The sequence below is a fragment of the Hyla sarda genome, chromosome 5 (genome assembly GCF_029499605.1).
Source record: "Hyla sarda isolate aHylSar1 chromosome 5, aHylSar1.hap1, whole genome shotgun sequence".
NCBI classification, from domain to species: domain Eukaryota; kingdom Metazoa; phylum Chordata; class Amphibia; order Anura; family Hylidae; genus Hyla; species Hyla sarda.
The window spans coordinates 345,907,256-345,924,606 of record NC_079193.1 but is presented as its reverse complement, the minus strand read 5'-3'; the positions used below and the strand labels follow the sequence as shown (position 1 = coordinate 345,924,606).

At 43.6% G+C, this 17,351-nt stretch overlaps 1 protein-coding gene and 1 long non-coding RNA gene across 3 annotated transcripts in view; one reads left to right on the top strand and one right to left on the bottom strand.

Annotated features, from left to right (window-relative positions):
• LOC130274357 (fibrocystin-L-like) overlaps positions 1-17,351 on the bottom strand; it is a 352,807-nt gene that overhangs the window by 20,398 nt on the left and 315,058 nt on the right. Inside the window, exons 69-74 of the mRNA XM_056522609.1 lie at positions 12,557-12,673; positions 12,305-12,470; positions 10,757-10,989; positions 837-1,004; positions 590-747; positions 13-142 (exon numbers count right to left, since the gene is read on the bottom strand). Of these exons, the coding sequence (XP_056378584.1) occupies positions 13-142; positions 590-747; positions 837-1,004; positions 10,757-10,989; positions 12,305-12,470; positions 12,557-12,673 (972 nt within the window). The remainder of the gene's footprint in view (positions 1-12; positions 143-589; positions 748-836; positions 1,005-10,756; positions 10,990-12,304; positions 12,471-12,556; positions 12,674-17,351) is intronic.
• The window catches only part of LOC130274358 (uncharacterized), a 195,789-nt gene that overhangs the window by 26,875 nt on the left and 151,563 nt on the right, over positions 1-17,351 (top strand). The window lies entirely within an intron of this gene.

Sequence of the window (17,351 nt, the reverse complement as noted above, 5' to 3'; positions counted from 1 at the left end):
GCATTGACTTACCCTGATAAGTAGGTTCCTGCAAGGTATAGTCTGATCCCTTCCATTGTATGTTTGTTGGACTTACATAGACATTATTAACATAGACATCCAATCGTTGAGGATTTGAATAGTAGATTCCCACGATGACAGACTGCAATAAAAGAAATTATGGGATGCTATGGGACAGAATGAAGCCAAGCCCCCCCCCCCCCCACAAAAAAAATAGAGCAATGAATACTCCCATCATATGCTTTCATGTAGAGGTCCTAGCTTATTTAATTGCTGTTTGCAATGGATTTGTATTATGCACGTGTCTTACAATTTTTTTTTTTCACTAAGACAACTGCCTTCCAAATGCCGTATTTAAACATTTGGAAATAGACGGGGGTCACCTGTTGATTTGAAAAAAAATGTTTCCCTCTGAAATACTCCTTTAATATTATATTTTGTTACAGGAAAAATGTTTGGCTGACCACAATCTGTAGATTTTCTTTTTATGAGACAATTCCTTTAATATGATAAGGGATCATCCAGAAAATACTGTATATTAAAATGTTATGCTGTATTAATCTTCCTTCTGGTTGGTTCAGTATCTTACTTTTGTGTTGTCTGTGTTAAGTAGTTTTAGCCGGAGTTTCTGGGGGCTCGTGCTGGTAAAAAAAGCTTGATATGACTTGTTTGTAGCCACTACAGCGTGAAACAAGGAGACTCTCTTCTGACAGGTGTATCCGGAACACCAGCCATGGTCTTGGGGTCCTTAAGTTAAAAATCAGAAGAGTTTGATGAAACCATCAAAATTAATACAGTGAGGATATATATGAATAGACATAGTTTATCACACATACCGTTGATAAGGTCAAGATAGCCATCCGACAATATAGCCACGGGTGAGAGGCGTCGTGTCTCAGTGTCAGGATCAAGACTCTCAATAACAAGCATCTCATAATTCAGGCCGCTGCATTTGTAGCTCTCCCAGGTCGGCATGTATACACATGTGTTATCCCTGATAACACCTGAAACAAGCAAAAACACATTACTAAAAGGAAGAACAAAATGAGGAGTTAAATGTGAAGATGTACATATTTCAAGTCTATAAATTAGCTAAATGTAGTCAATCAAGACAGTTTATGTAACTATGCTCTTGGGGACTGATTTTCAGAAATCCTTGAATAAGCCTCAAGAATGTCCCTTAAAAACGCCTCAAGAAAGTCCATTGGTACCCAGTTAGTTAAGTAAGAAGTCTTTCTGAGGACATTGCCAGAAAAAGTCTATTAAAGTTCTTCAGAGGTGGTGGTCGTCTTAATTTTAACCCCTTAAGGACCGAGCGTTTTTCTGTTTTTGCACTTTTGTTTTTTTCCTCCTTACCTTTTAAAAATCATAACCCTTTCAATTTTGCACCAAAAAATCCATATGATGAAACCAAATCTATGTTGAAACCAAAAATAATAATAATAATAATAATTGTGTGACAAAATTGAAGAAAAAATAAAATTTTGCTACTTTATGGGGCTTCCGTTTCTATGCAGTAAATTTTTCGGTAAAACTGACACCTTCTCTTTATGCTGTAGGTCCATACGATTAAAATGATACCCTACTGATATAGGTTTGATTTTGTCTTACTTCTGGAAAAAATCATAACTACATGCACGAAAATTAAAACGTTTAAAATTGTCATCTTCTGACCCCTATAACTTTTTTATTTTTTGTGTACTGGGCGGTATGAGGGCTAATTTTTTTGCAATGTGATCTAAAGTTTTTAGCGCTACCAGTTTTGTATTGATCAGACTTTTTGATCACTTTTTATTCATTTTTTCATGATATAAAAAGTGAGCACATTTTTTTGCGCGTACGCCATTGACCGTGCGGTTTAATTAATGATATATTTTTGTAGTTCAGATATTTACGCATGTGGCAATACCACATATGTTTATTTTTATTATGGTTACATATTTTTAGTGATCATTAAGGTTATGTCTGGCGTAGTTAAAGGGGTATTCCAGGCAAAACCTTTTTTTATACATACTTCAGAAGCTAAAAACTATTGGAAGGATTAAGATTTTTTAATAGAAGTAATTTAAAAATCTGTTTAACTTTCCGGAGCCAGTTGATATATAAAAAAAGTTTTGGCCTGGAATACCCCTTTAAGATATTATGTTACTGACTGGAAGCTTTCCCAGATGTGAGCTGAACAAAAGTTGTATGATTGGGGATCAGACATAAATGAACTTTTTGGTATAAGATTCCTTTTGAAGCATGCATTCACTCAATCCATTCTAAAAAAGAACATGCACTTTTCCAGAAAAAGAATAGAACAAAATGTGAAAGGAAAGGTGAGTATATGAGTTCCCCTTGTTAAGTGGCCAAAAACGACCCATGCAGGAGTCAGTTCAATGTGGTAGGTGTTGTATTAGTATGGGCAAATAACAAAAAAAGAAATAATTTCCTAAACAGTTGTATTAAGGGACATCCTTTGTCTCTTTCCCTTCTAAACTAAAGAGCAAAAATTGTAATTAAGAATACAATTGTCATTTGACTTTAGGTAGAGTGAGAATACATTAAACAAATTGAGCAACCAAAGAAAAGGGCAATTTTATTGCAGACAGGAGGCTCGTAGCAAAGTGCTGGGCTCTAAGGGCCATTTGTTTATTGGGCAACACCAATACGGCCATGTCCTCAGAGCGGCGTCGGTCGATCCTGATGAGACTGGATTCCCAGCTAACTCATCTTGCAACGGACGAGCCTGGTCCGTCTGCTGAGGGTCTCCTCTTTGGGGAGTCCTTTATGAAGAATATCAAAAATTTGTTGGACTTTTTTTTGAGTCTAGACAAGGCTCAATCCTCCCTTAAAAAGTCTATGCAAGGGAAGGTTTTTGGCAAGGCCGGGAGAGGAAAGGGTCGCTCCGCCGGCAGGGTTCTTATTATAGACCCTACTCTAGAGGGCCAGTGCACTATGCCTCTAACAGGACCCAGTTCCAGCAAGTGGTGGCCCCTCCGACAACTACCCCTTTCTTCCCAGCACGAGGGAGACCCTGGAGAGCCCGAGGGGGTCCACGTGGATTTCCTTGCTCAAAGGATACAGGTGAGCCCAGTTTGTCCTCAACTAGGGAACATTCCATTGGGGGGCAGGTCACAATATTTTACCCACGCTTGGTCCAAGATTACATCGGACGCGTGGGTGCTGCAAGTGGTCTCAGGCTATCAGATAGATTTTCTGATGGGTTATCAACACCAAGGTCGCCCCCTGAATCCTTGTATGCAGCAATACTCCGTGAATCATGACGAATGGAGGGAACGCATACAGAGTCCCTCGCGGCCAACACTGAAGGAAGGTGTCCGTCGCCAATGCCTCCGGATCCGGACGTCAACTGAAATACTGTGGCAACCGCCGATTGAGCCGGGACGCAAACAAGTCCATCCGAAGAGGACCCCACAATGACTGCAACTCGTTGAAAACGGACGAATGAAGTGTCCAGTCGCTGGAATCCATCAGGTAACGAGAATTACAATCTGCAATCGAATTGGAGATCCCTGGAAGATATTCTGCCTTCAGAATCACATTCTTTTGAAGGCAGAAATGTTCGTCAACAACTCTGACCTCGTGCTCCCCAAGCGGTTGATATATTGCACCGCCGAGATGCTGTCCATGCGAAGCATGATGCAACAGTTTGTCCTGTGATAGGCGAAACTCTTGAGGGCAAATAATTTCGCCAGAAGCTCCAGACAATTGATATGTAACCAAGCCTCCTCCGGGGACCATTTTACTCCCGTGTAGGCAGATCCGCAACGGACTCCCCAGAAAAGCAAGCTGGTGTCTGATTCTATAATCAGATCCGGTTTGGAATTAAAAATGGTCTTCCCATTCCAATCCCGAGCATGACGTGACCACCATTGAAGCTCCTGATTGGCTTCCTGGGACAGCGGAACCTTGTCCGAATACAGCAGTCCCTGCGTCAAATGTCTGGTTTTTCAGACGTTGCAAAGCTCTGTAATGCAACGGGGCAGGAAATATTTATTGAATGGATGCGGCTAGCAATCCCACCACTCGAGCAATCGCTCTCAACGAGACCAACGTTTGCGAAGCAGAGCTCAGATCTCCTTCCGCAAGAGTGACAACTTCTTGATCGGGAGACTCAACGTAGCCGAGCAGGTGTTCACAAGGAACCCCAAAAACTCCATCTCCCTTGATGGCTCCATGACCGACTTCTTCTCGATGGAAGAGACAGGGTCCAACTGAGATGTTGCAACACCAGAGGACAAGAGTGCGCCACGATAAGTATATCTTCTAGATACATGATAAGGCGCATCCCTCGACCCCGTAACGCGGCCATCTTCGGTTTCAGTAACTCGGTGAAACACCAAGGGGCGGAGGAATGGCCAAATGGGAGGCACGTGAACTCCCAATTCTGGCCATTCCAGACAAACTGGAGGACCTGATGACAGGATGGATGCACCAGAACCATGGGGTATGCATCCTTTAGGTCTATCTTGACCAGCCAATCATCTGGAAGAAGAAGGTCTCTGAGCAGATGGATGCCTTCTATCTTGAAGTGGCGATAAACCACAAAGTCGTTGAGATCTCTCAAATTTATGACCGGTCTGTGACCACCGTCTTTCTTCTGTACCAGGAAAAGGTTGCTTACAAACCCTCTTTTCTCCATAGGGAAAAATCGATTATGCGTGGACTCACTGATTGAACAGGGGTCATCAGAAAATCTATCTGATAGCTTGAGACCACTTGCAGCACCCACGCGTCCAATGTATTCTTGGACCAAGCATGGGTAAAATATTGTGACCTGCCCCCCAACGGAATTTTCCCCAGTTGAAGACAAACAGGGCTCACTTGTACCATTTGAGTGAGAAAATCCACATGGACCCCCTCGAGCTCTCCAGGGTCTCCCTCGTGCTGAAAAGAAGGGGTAGTTGTCGGAGGGGCCACCACTTGCTGGAACTGGGTCCTGTCAGAGGCATAGTGCAATGGCCCTCTAGAGTAGGGTCTATAATAAGAACCCCGCCGGCGGAGCAACCCTTTCCTCTCCCGGCCTTGCCAAAAACCTTCCCTTGCATAGACATTTTAAGGGAGGATTGAGCCTTGTCTAGACTCGAAAAGAGTCCAACAAATTTGTTGATATTCTTCATGAAGGACTCCCCAAAGAGGAGACTCTCAGCAGATGGACCAGGCTCGTCCGTCGCAAGATGAGTTAGCTGGGAATCCAGTCTCATCAGGATCGACCGACGCCGCTCTGAGGACACGGCTGTATTGGCGTTGCCCAATAAACAAACGGTCCTTAGAGCCCAGCACTTTGATACTCGCCTCCTGTCTTTATAAAATCTATATTTTCCATCACTATATTAGGAAAATCCTCAATTTTACGCCATATTGTGATTTAAATTGAATGTGTCACCTACATTTTTTTCCTGATTAGAACTAGATAATAAAACATGTTTTGTTTTTCAAATCTGATTTCTGATTGTAATTTTTTTATTTAATTGTTTTGTGAACAATTATGGGGACAGCCATCTTGCCTAAGCCGTTTTTACCATCATTTAGACATATGCTGTACAGCAAGCCCCATGGACCAAAAACAACAAAGGACAAGACCTGTCCCATTTACATGAATTTCAGATAGCACTTAAACCATACCTGTCATAGTGCAAGCGAAAAAATAAATAAATAAATAAAGTGATATGTTACTCAGTACCTAATCCTGATTATGTCCACATCATTATGTGTCTAGGACCTATATATCCCTAACAAATAGCATTTATATGTTGCTCACATGCTTTGTGTTCTTGCCTTATGGAGGGGCCATCTCTCTCCTTCACTGTGAACGACTCATCTGCTCTGAGTCTTGGAGCAGCCTGGCAGTCTGCAAATCACTGCATTCTGTAACCTTTTCTTCTCTGGGCAGTCTGCAAATCACTGCACAGTAGTTTTTATGCATACATTTTATATCTGTTCCTAGTAAAGCTGAATGCAAATCAACATAGCTGTCACTATGTGTGTCATTCAGCTTTTACAGACTCCTGAATGTCTGATAAGCTTCTTTGTAATTCAGGAGTCAGAGAAAGCTTTGGCTGTTCAATCATGCTGGGAGTTGTAGTTTTGCATTGCAACAGGTGGAGCTGCATTGTTTGTAAAGCACTTTGTTAGAGCAGTATTGCCTTTAGCTGTTGCAAAACTATAACTCCCAGCATGCCCACACATACTTTGTAGTTTTGCAAGAGCTGGAGGCACACAGCTGGAGAACACACTGCTCTAAAACAGAGTTTTACAAAGATTTTAGTTTAGGAACAAACTAGGCTGTAGTGGTGCAATGGTGATCTCCTATACTGGATACCAACACACTTTACGGCTGGTATCCATTATGCTGCAAAATACAGAGTAGTCTGTTTGCATAAAGACAGATGACCCCTAGTGGCGTCTATTTTTGATTTTTTAGTAAAATTTAAATTTTTTAAAATAAATGTATATTTAAAAAAGTAATCTTATCAGTAGTGCTACAAATTATAAAAAGTTTTTCATAATGACAGTGCCTCTTTAACATTCTTTGTGACCTTTTCAGAGGTAATTCTACAGGGTGGGATGTTAAGCTCTACTGTAAATGAAGCTAGATCCAGTGTTATCTATATATTGGTGTCACCTTTCACTTTCAAAGTACAAGCCCACTCGCCATGTGAAGGCCACCTAGTCGGAGTGGGTGCCTAACCCAACACCATGCTGACAGGGGGAGCTACCCAGTGGCCAGGCAGCCCCACTGCTGCTCGACCAAGCCCCTGGCTTTGGGCCACCCCACCCCACAGACAAAGCATCGCAGAAACAATGGCCGCCACAGAGAACCACACCAGTGTGAAACCTACCATGTGCTCCCTACCAGAGGGCTGGAAGAATTTTAGACTTATGCAGTCTCCTGCTAATTAAAAATGCCTGGGCCGAATGGGTGGAGTGGAGTGCTGGCCACAGAAGAAGGAAGAGACTACAAATGTACAACACAAATAGAGAAACATAGCCGCACATCGACCATTTGTATTTTAATCTACTTGCTTCTCAGCATAATTAAAAAAGCTAACAGGTTGTCAGTATACATTGTGATCAAAAAATATAAGCCCACTCGCCACGTCAAGGCCACCTAGTCAGTGTGAGTCCCTAACCTAACACTGGCGTAGCACCAGGCGGCGTCCACTGCCTCCGAGACACCATGCCCACAGGGGGAATGACCCAGTGGCCGGGCAGCCCCACTGCTGCCCGACCAAGCCCCTGGCTTTGGACCACACCACCCCACAGACAAAGCATCACAGAAAAAATGACTGCCACAGAGAACCACACTAGTGTGAAACCTACCATGTGCTCCCTTCAATTGTAGTCTGTCCCCTCTTTTATAGCCAGCACTCTGCTCCACCCATTCGGCCCAGGAGTTTTTAATTAACAGGAGACTGCCTATGGGTTTCCTCCTAGCATTCTCCTAGTCCTCTGGCAGGGAGCACTTGATAGGTATTCACATTGATGTGGTTGCACTGCGGCGGTCATTGTTACTGTGATCCTTTGTCTGTGGGGTGGTGTGGCCCGGAGCCAGGGGCTTGGTCGTGCAGCAGTGGGGCTGCCTGGCCACTGGGTAGCTCCCCCTGTCAGCATGGTGTTGCGGTGGTGGTGGCCGCCGCCCGGCACTACGCCAATGTTGGGTTAGGCACCCACTCTAAATAGGTGGCCTTGACGTGGCGAGTGGGCTTGTACTTTTTGATCAAAATGTATACTATCAACCTGTCAAAATAAAAATTGTGGATGTGCGGCTGTGTTTCTTTTAATCTATTTTTGTTTTACACACATATATATATATATATATATATATATATATATATTAGCAAAAACAGCGCCAAAAATTCTTACAAAATATGTTTAACATAAAAACTTGATTTAATCAAGAGGTAATTTTTTTTGTGACACATTCCCTTTAAAAAAACAAATTGATATTTGAGTTATACAATTTGAAGGGACAGCGGAGGATTTCCATACCCAAATACTTTATTTAATGGGTATGCCAATGCAGGGGAAAATGATGTGTCCATATGGGGCAAGCAGGACCTAGCTAGAGGCGTGCCCCCATTTATGTTAATTTAAAAAACCTACCATTTCCTTCAATCTCAGAAAGCAGGGGGCCCCTGGTACGTTGTGGTCTTGTTTAGAATAATAAAGTTTGTCGCCAAGAGCCATGCGCTTAACCTCAGTAGACCCACAATATATGTCTTGAAACCCCTTCTAATCCTGAAGTTATCTCAGCAAAGGGACAGCCCTATCGGGTCCCTTTGCCCATAGTTAGGGCTCGGAGAGTGCGTTAGTCTGGTTGAGCTTTGTGTTTATAGAAGCTGGAGAAAAGCATTGCCAAAGACCCTATCTCAAGGAAGTATTAAAGAAACACTATGTCAAATGCTTTCTCAATGTCAGCTGCTGTGCAGACCCTAAGAGTGGAGTGGCAACCTTTAGTGAAACCAAATTGGGAAGCCAGTAATAGAGAAGGCAAGCAAGTCAAAATTTTATCTGCCAATATCTTTGTTAAGATCATATAGTCCAAATTTAATTGGGATATTGGCCAGTAGGCAGACACACAGTTGTAATGCTTTTTAGGCTTGAGTGGGACCACTGTGTATATAGGAAGCAGGCTCAGCTCCTGATTATTTAAATGCATACTTTCTTTTTATTGTGTTTAATGTATGAACAGTATGCAGTAAGCTCCTAAACTGTCTCTCATAGTGGGTGTAGGCAGTCAGAATTTCACCCTCCAACTCTATGTAATGACATTATATATATATATATATATATATATATCTCCACAAAATGATAGCATATGTGCAAAAATAGACTGAATGTAGTCACTTGAAGACAACATATAGTCCATTAAATTGAGCACGACTCAAGCCTAACTTGAATTTACATAACTTTTTTTTTTGCAGGGAACCAGCCGGGTCTCTAGTGCCTCCCACACTAGACATTATAGATTGAGAGAACAGAGTTCTGATGCTGTTCTTCTATGCTCCAAGAAATGACCCTATTCTCAAAACAAAACAAATCAAATTTAATTGGTGCTCAATGATTGGTAACTAGTTACCGTACATGGGAGTATATGCAACCACCTTTAGTCTTACTGGCCACATCCTCTTCCCTCCCAGACTGGCTTGATTGACACCCAGTGCAGGGACCAAGAGCATGAACTTGTGTTCACACAAATTATTTTTATCAGCAATGGTATAAGATTTCCCTGTGTATTATTCAGCCCAGATATAGGAGGAGGGTATAACTGCTTGTAAAAGGTTAATCTGTAAGAGGACATAGCTGCTGGTAAAGTTTTCATCTGGGTTTCTCACTATGACATGCACAGCAAGCTAAAACCACACCACACAGGGGAAAACTATGACAGTTTACATCTGTTTCTGTTCATATCCTTATTTTCCTCCATAATACCCCAGAATCCTTCTAACCATGCTTCTAACATCAGCTAGCAGAGCAGCCTGATCTACCCTGGGTTTACACTCAGAACAAAAACAGTCTCCATCCCTCACAGTGGCCTCTAAGAAGTCTCTAAGAGTTGTGAAAAATAGTGAGATCTCACTGCTGTCCATGGAGAGATGACTTCAGCTAACGCCAGTCTCCATTTACAGGAGGGCCAGAGCTGTTATCACATAATTGGAGGGAATGGTTAAATTCTCCTAACTATGTATATTAGAGAGGTTTTATATTTTAGTCTCCTATATACAATGGTCCTCTGGACCATTCCTCAATAGCTAATTTTTGGGGTGCCGACACCTGGCATCCCTGTCGATCAGCTATTCTCAGAACTGCAGCACCCAGATGTGCACAGTGTATGGACATGTGTCACGATTCGGCTTACAGGTTGTGGATCCACTGTGTCAGCGAGGGATTGGCGTGGACCGTGCTGGTGGACCGGTTCTAAGAGGCTACTGGTGTTCACCAGAGCCCGCCGCAAAGCGGGATGGTCTTGCTGCGGCAGTAGCAACCAGGGCGTATCCACTAGCAACGGCTCAACCTCGCTGACTGCTGAGAAGGCGTGGGACAGAAGGACTAGGCAGAGGCAAGGTCAGACGTAGCAGAAGGTCGGGGCAGGCAGCAAGGTTCGTAGTCAATATGGATAGCAGGAGATCAGGTAACACTGGCTTGGACAACACTAAACGCTTTCACTGGCACAAGGCAACAAGATCCGGCAAGGGAGTGCAGGGGAAGCGATGTGCTATAGCCAGGGAGCAGGTGGAAGCTAATCAGGCTAATTGGGCCAGGCACCAATCATTGGTGCACTGGCCCTTTAAGTCTCAGAGAGCTGGCGCGCGCGCGCGCCCTAGAGAGCGGAGCCGTGCGCGCCATCACATGACAGCCGGGGACCGGGACGGGTAAGTGACTTGGGATACGATTCCCGAGCGGGCGCGTCCCGCTATGCGAATCGCATCACCGCCGGCAATGTCAGTGCAGCGCTCCCGGTCAGCGGGTCTGACCGGGGCGCTGCAGGGAGAGAGACGCCGTGAGCGCTCCGGGGAGGAGCAGGGACCCGGAGCGCTCGGCGTAACAACATGGAAGCATCGGTTCTGTAACATTGTATTGTGGCCATGCCATGTTACTGCAGCCCAGCTCCTAGTCTCTGCAGTGGGAGCTGAGCTGCAGTCACATGGCACGACTATGACACAATGTATGGAACTGAAGCTTCATTAATCAAATTTTCCTAGAAAACCTCTTTAATTGCTTGGTACAATTACTTGAGGGTACCTACCTTTATATGGTGCCAAATGTGAAACAGGGATTCGACTTCCATTTAACGCAGTCAGCATGACTTTAGGAATCCTGTAGTCTCCAAGACCGTACCTCGTGTCTCCATTCCACTGGTATTCTGACTGTGGGACTACAGCCCCAATGTTCCCAAGGAAAGAACCGTCAAGGTCTTTCAACAGTGTCTTCCTTTTAGCATCGCAGGTCATATCCACACAGTCGGATGGATTGGCCTTCCTGTTGTGACAAGGCAATAAAAAATAATAATAGTGAAAATAATAGTGACATATCTGCTTTAGACATAAACCTTTTATAGTAATTCACACATTTCCGTGTACTGGGTCTGCTAACCTATGGCAACTAAAATTCTGTTGACCACCATTTGAAAGGGTCTACATGTCATAGAGGCATCATGTGGTTGGTATGGGGCTCCGATGACTCTTGGTTTGCGGGCAGCACGAAGTGGAAGAAGCCTGTACATGACTCATTTTATATTTTTGTGAAGATACTTTTTTTCAGCTTGAAAGGGTGTAGATAATTGTCTCAAGAAACACAGAAAGGCAACAGAGGCTGGAAGAAACGCCAAGCCTTTCTGCCCATAGTGGTAAAATCTAGCATAAAAATAGGTGGCTCTTTATGATCTTTGCAATAGGATCTCTTTCCTCCCTGTACACCACTGACCATCTGTGTAACTTAGTATATAGTAGTAAACACAGAAAGGATTATCTCTTGAACATTAGACTGTCATTACATGATAACCAGGGTTGTTTAAGTGCCTCTTAACCAGACAGCAAGAAAATTATGGGGGAGATTTATCAAAACCGGTCCAGAGGAAAAGTAGCTGAGTTGCCCATAGCAACCAATCAGATCGCTTCTTTCATTTTTGAAGAGGCCTCTGAGAAGTGAAAGAAGCAAGCTGATTGGTTGCTAGGGGCAACTCAGCAACTTTTCCTTTGCACAGGTTTTGATAAATCTCCCCCTATAGGTTATAAATGTCAGAACCTATAGGGTTAAAAGGTTCTGACAGGTTCTTTGTTTGTTTTGTTGCCGGGTTATGCATAGCTGTCTGGCTGGTCAGCTGACCGCTTGATGTGAACACCTGTGGGTTGCCTATTTAACCCAGCAGTTGGCTCTCAGTCAGCACCTGTGAAATAGTCTTTTCAGCTTCAATAACTAACTTGTTTCCCTGTATCTCCTGTATACCCGGCATCTTTGACCTCTGGCTTTGGCGAGGTTAGTTGACTCTGGACTATTGTGTGTGTGTGTGTTTAGTTATATTTTGTTAGTCTGCCTGTATTCCCTCTGATCCCGGACTTTTCATTGAAATTTATTGTTTTGACTATTACGCCCCTCACGTATTCAGGAAGGGACTGTCTTTGTGGTTACGGACCTGTTGTTTAGGGCAGGTACGTAAGTAGGCAGGAATAGGGGAGCGGGCGAGATTAGAGTGCACTCCTTCCCTGTCCATAAGTGACAATAAATTATCTGTGTGCAGAGAGGGGTACAAGGAGAGATATTTGGGTATATTTATCACTTTAGTACAAATACTTACGACACATCTGCCCGATGGACAAAGACTGTCTGATTCTCCGAACTGTCCAACACTGTTATTCTGGAGACATGCACTGGATGCTGCAAATCTTCATTTTCTGGGTTAGTTATGAACATTACATTGGATTGTCCAGAACACACAGGTTTGTAACCCACAAATGTTGTATCTTAAAGTGAAGCAATAATTCCAATATTTTATTTCAGTAATACAGATAAACTACAAATCTCTATACAGTATACAATAATAACTTACCTTCTACAGTCATGAGGCCACTGATCGCATTGTAGTTTGTTATTCCTGCATTTGAGTGTCCAGGTGCCAAGTTATGGCCAGAGGCAAATGTGGGCCAGCAAATGCCACTTCTACCACCTTTATAAGGGGGGGAGGGGGGAGGGATTACATTGGGGGGGATAGAAAACATAACTTAGGTGACTAAAGGCATTGAGAAAAATCACAAGCATCTAAATATGATATTGAGTTCATAGAGCATTTGACCTCTTCACAATTGAAGGTTCTCTGTATGGCAATCAGACACATAAACAGGAAAAGCAGAATAAAATTAGAATGTTTTCTGTGGATCAGTTTTAGGGTGCATTCACATCACGTTTTCTTAATACGGTCACCGTATCCGGCAGTGAAATGTCAAAACCGTCCGCTATCGTATCCCTTCCGGCCCACATCTCATTTATTTGAATGAGCTGACCTGAGTCAGATAATAACTCTGATTTGCTCATTTTTGCACTGTATCCGGTTTTGTAGCCGGACTGAAAACCGTTATATGCCACGTTCCAACATATGCCTCATTCCTAAGGACAGACATGGACTGTAGCAGCAAAAATGCAGTTCTAGTGTCATTGCAGTCCAAGGGAACAGTGAGCAAAAAAGTTCAAAAACTGTGTCACTGAGCAGAGGAAAACATTGTGCCTGTTCAGATGAATTTAGATATAAGTTGTATAATGCCAGCAAGTAGCATGAATTGATGAAACTTTCCTGTAGCGACCAGTGCCAGGCCACTGCTGCCAAGGCAATTAAAATAATGGAAGGCATCATATATTTGTAATAACCATATGGGTGTAGTCAGTGTGGAGAAGCAGGGCTTATGGGATAACCTGGCATTAGTCTTATATCAATGGAAAAAAACATACATCAGGCATGTTCTATTTTTACAATTATTTGCTGCTATTTCATCTCATGCAGAAAATAACGGCATCCATCAAATACAGTATTTATACAGAAAAACAGAACACCCAAAGTGCATACAAAACAGTCAGAAAGGCTTTGCTGTAGCTTAGTCTTTCTGTTGTATTATGGACACTTTGGGTGTTTTTGTTCTTCTGTATGACGTCTGTATTTAATGGATGGTGTTATTTACCACATGAGACTCAGTCTTGGTGTATTACTTAACCCCTTAAGGACTCAGGATTTTTCAGTTTTTGCACTTTCGTTTTTTCCTCCTTATCTTTTAAAAATCATAACCCTTTCAATTTTCCACCTAAAAATCCATATTATGGCTTATTTTTTGTGTCGCCAATTCTACTTTGCAGTGACATTAGTCATTTTACCCAAAAATGCACGGTGAAACTGAAAAAAAAAAAAACATTGTGCGACAAAATCAAAGAAAAAACGCCATTTTGTAACTTTTGGGGGCTTCCGTTTCTAGGCAGTGCATATTTCGGTAAAAATTACACCTTATCATTATTCTGTAGGTCCATACGGTTAAAATGATACCCTACTTATATAGGTTTGATTTTGTCACACTTCTGGAAAAAATCATAACTACATGCAGGAAAATGTATACGTTTAAAAATGTCATCTTCTGACCCCTATAACTTTTTTATTTTTCCATGTACAGGGTGGTATGAGGACTCATTTTTTTTGCGCCGTGATCTGAAGTTTTTATCGGTATGATTTTTGTTTTGATCGGACTTTTTGATCACTTTTTATTCATTTTTTAATGGTATAAAAGTGACCAAAAATTTTTTGGCGCGTACGCCATTGACCGTGCGGTTTAATTAATGATATATTTTTATAGTTTGGACATTTACGCACGCGGCGATACCACATATGTTTATTTTTATTTTTTTTACACTGTTTTATTTTTTTTATGGGAAAAGGGGGGTGATTCAAACTTTTATTAGGGAAGGGGTTAAATGACCTTTATTAACACTTTTTTTTTACATTTTTTTTACAGTGTTATAGCTCCCATAGGGACCTATAACACTGCACACACTGATCTCTCATCCTGATCACAGGCGCCTGTGAACACGCCTGTGATCAGTGTTATCGGCGCTTGACTGCTCCTGCCTGGATCTCAGGCACGGAGCAGTCATTCGCCGATCGGACACAGAGGAGGCAGGTAAGGGCCCTCCCGGTGTCCTGTAAGCTGTTCGGGACGCCATGATTTCACTGCGGCGGTCCCGAACAGCCCGACTGAGCAGCCGGGTCACTTTCACTTTCACTTTAGAAGCGGCGGTCAAAGCTTTGAACGCCGCTTCTAAAGGGTTAATCCCGCACATCACCGCGATCGGCGATGTGTGGTATTAGCCACGGGTCCCGGCCGTTGATGAGCGCCGGGACCGACGCGATATGATGCGGGATCGCGGCCCAATCTCGCTTCATATCGTGGGAGCCGGCGCAGGATGTAAATATACGTCCTGCGTCGTTAAAGGGGTACTCCCGAGGAAAAAAATTATTATTTTTTTTTTTAATCAACTGGTGCCAGAAAGTTAAACAGATTTGTAAATTACTTCTGTTAAAAAATCTTAATCCTTCCAGTACTTATTAACTGCTGAATACTACAGAGGAAATTGTTTTCCTTTTGGAACACAGAGCTCTCTACTGACATCTCTGTCCATTTTAGGAACTGTCCAGAGCAGAATATGTTTGCTATGGGGATTCTCTCCTACTCTGGACAGTTCTTAAAGTGGACAGAGATGTCAGCAGAGCTCTGTGTTCCAAAAAGAAAACAATTTCCTCTGTAGTATTCAGCAGCTAATAAGTACAATAAGTACAATACAATACAAATCTGTTTAACTTTCTGGCACCAGTTGATTAAAAAAAAAAAAAAAAAGTTTTCCACGGGAGTACCCCTTGCAGTGCAGTCATCTGCTTGCAAATCATCTGTTTTCTTCAATATGTTAATCCTTATGCCGATAGCATTTCACTGTGTGAATCAAGCATTTATACGGCACTGTTATACTTCAGCCTGTATCCAAGTGGCAATTGAAATCACATTGCTGGCAGCAGTGGCGTAGCTATAGAGGTCGCAGAGGTCACCATGGTGACCAGGCCCCCTTGCTATATTTGCATGATGACTGGCTGTAGCCATTATTTCTAAGGGGTCAGCGCTGCTGCCAGACATTCCCATCCAGCAGCAGCAGGGACCAGATAAGGGCAGGGCAAGGACAGCACGGTGCATAATACCCTAACTGTCCACCCCTGCCTTGCCTTGTTTTTCTTTTCCTAAAAAGTGGCCCTGGCAGCTCTGCTCCCCACAAGGCCCCTTTCTGTGGTGGCACTGAAGGGGGCCGCAGTCTCTCTCAGTCCGGTCCCCCGGCCCCAAGTAAAGTCAGCCGGGGCAGGGACACTGCCGCTTTAAGAGCAGCAGACTCCGCAAGCACACACCTGACGTCACGGTCCCTACCCCAGCTGCGCAGGAGGAGGAAGACATCCCGCCGCCGCCTAGAGCTGCTGCATCCTCCCCGCAAGGTGAGGAGGTGGACAGGAGCTGAAGACAATCATGCAGGGTCAGAGGTGAGAGTGGCTGAGCCAGGGGTGGCGGCTGGAGTGTTTGCTGGCTAGAAAAGGAGGAGGAAGGAAGACGGAGGGGGGGGGGGGGGTTGTAAAAGGAATATGGAGGAGGACAGGGGAGGGGGTTGTAAAAGGAACATAGAGGGGGACAGAGAGAGAGGGGATTTGTAAAAGGAATATGGAGGAGGACAGAGGGAGGGGGGTTAGAAAAGTAACATTGAGCAGGACAGGGGGGTTGTAAAAGGAACATGGAGGGTGAAAGAGGAGGGGGGGTTGTGAAAGGAATATGGAGAAGGAAAAGGGGGGTTGTTAAAGGAATATGGAGGAGGACAGAGGGAGACTGCGTACATTCTGCTGGCGGAATTCTGCTGTGGAAATCCGCTTGCAGCAGAGTTCTATTGTTTTCAATGGGATTCTGTTGCTCTGTGCATACTGTGGAGTCACTGCAGCAGAATTCTGCCGACGGAAATCTGCCCAAAGAATGAACATGTTTATTCTGCCAGATTGCATTGCTGTTTAAGAGACGGTGCACATCCAGTGGTCCTAATGCTGATACTTTGGTGGCGCCTGCTGCAAGTGGACATTCTGCTGACTAAATGTCTGCAGTGCGGACAAGCCCTCATGGGTCTAAAGTAGAGAAAAGATGGGTCTGGGGGGACTTAGAAGGTCATTTTCAGGGTCATGATGTCTGCCGAGGTATATTTAGGGGGCACATTTTGAGGTGGCAGGGTTGTATTTAGGAGGCACAATGTGTGGCAGGGTTATATTTAGGGGGCACAGTGTTTGTTAGGGTTATATTTAGGGGTGCAGTGTGTGGCAGTGTTATAATGATTATTGTTGTCATACAGAGAAAGAGGATCTGCTGACAAAGTGAGGACCCACTAATTTCCTGACATCAGACTTGGCAGAGGAAGATGTAGCAGGAAGAAGTCCTGGCTTCTGGACCAGATGAAGAAGAAAAGGAAAGGAAACAAAGAAGATGTCACCTGTGAGTCAAATCATTGTTTAGTTTGTCTGTTTCCCATCATTGTTGTAGTCACTTACAAGATTTGCTGGGATTATTGGTCAAACTATACCCCAATCTGCGGCTCTCCAGCTGTTACAAAACTACAACTCCCATTAATGTCTGAAGCTCTCCAGGCATGATGGGAGTTGTAGCTTTGCAACAGCTGAAAAGCCACTTGAACCAAGGTGATTTTACATTATGCAGACCATTTTATTTTGTTGGGGGTCCCACTGCTGGGACCCCCACCCAAAAGACATGGGCTGCATAGTCTAATATGCCAGAGCCTATTTT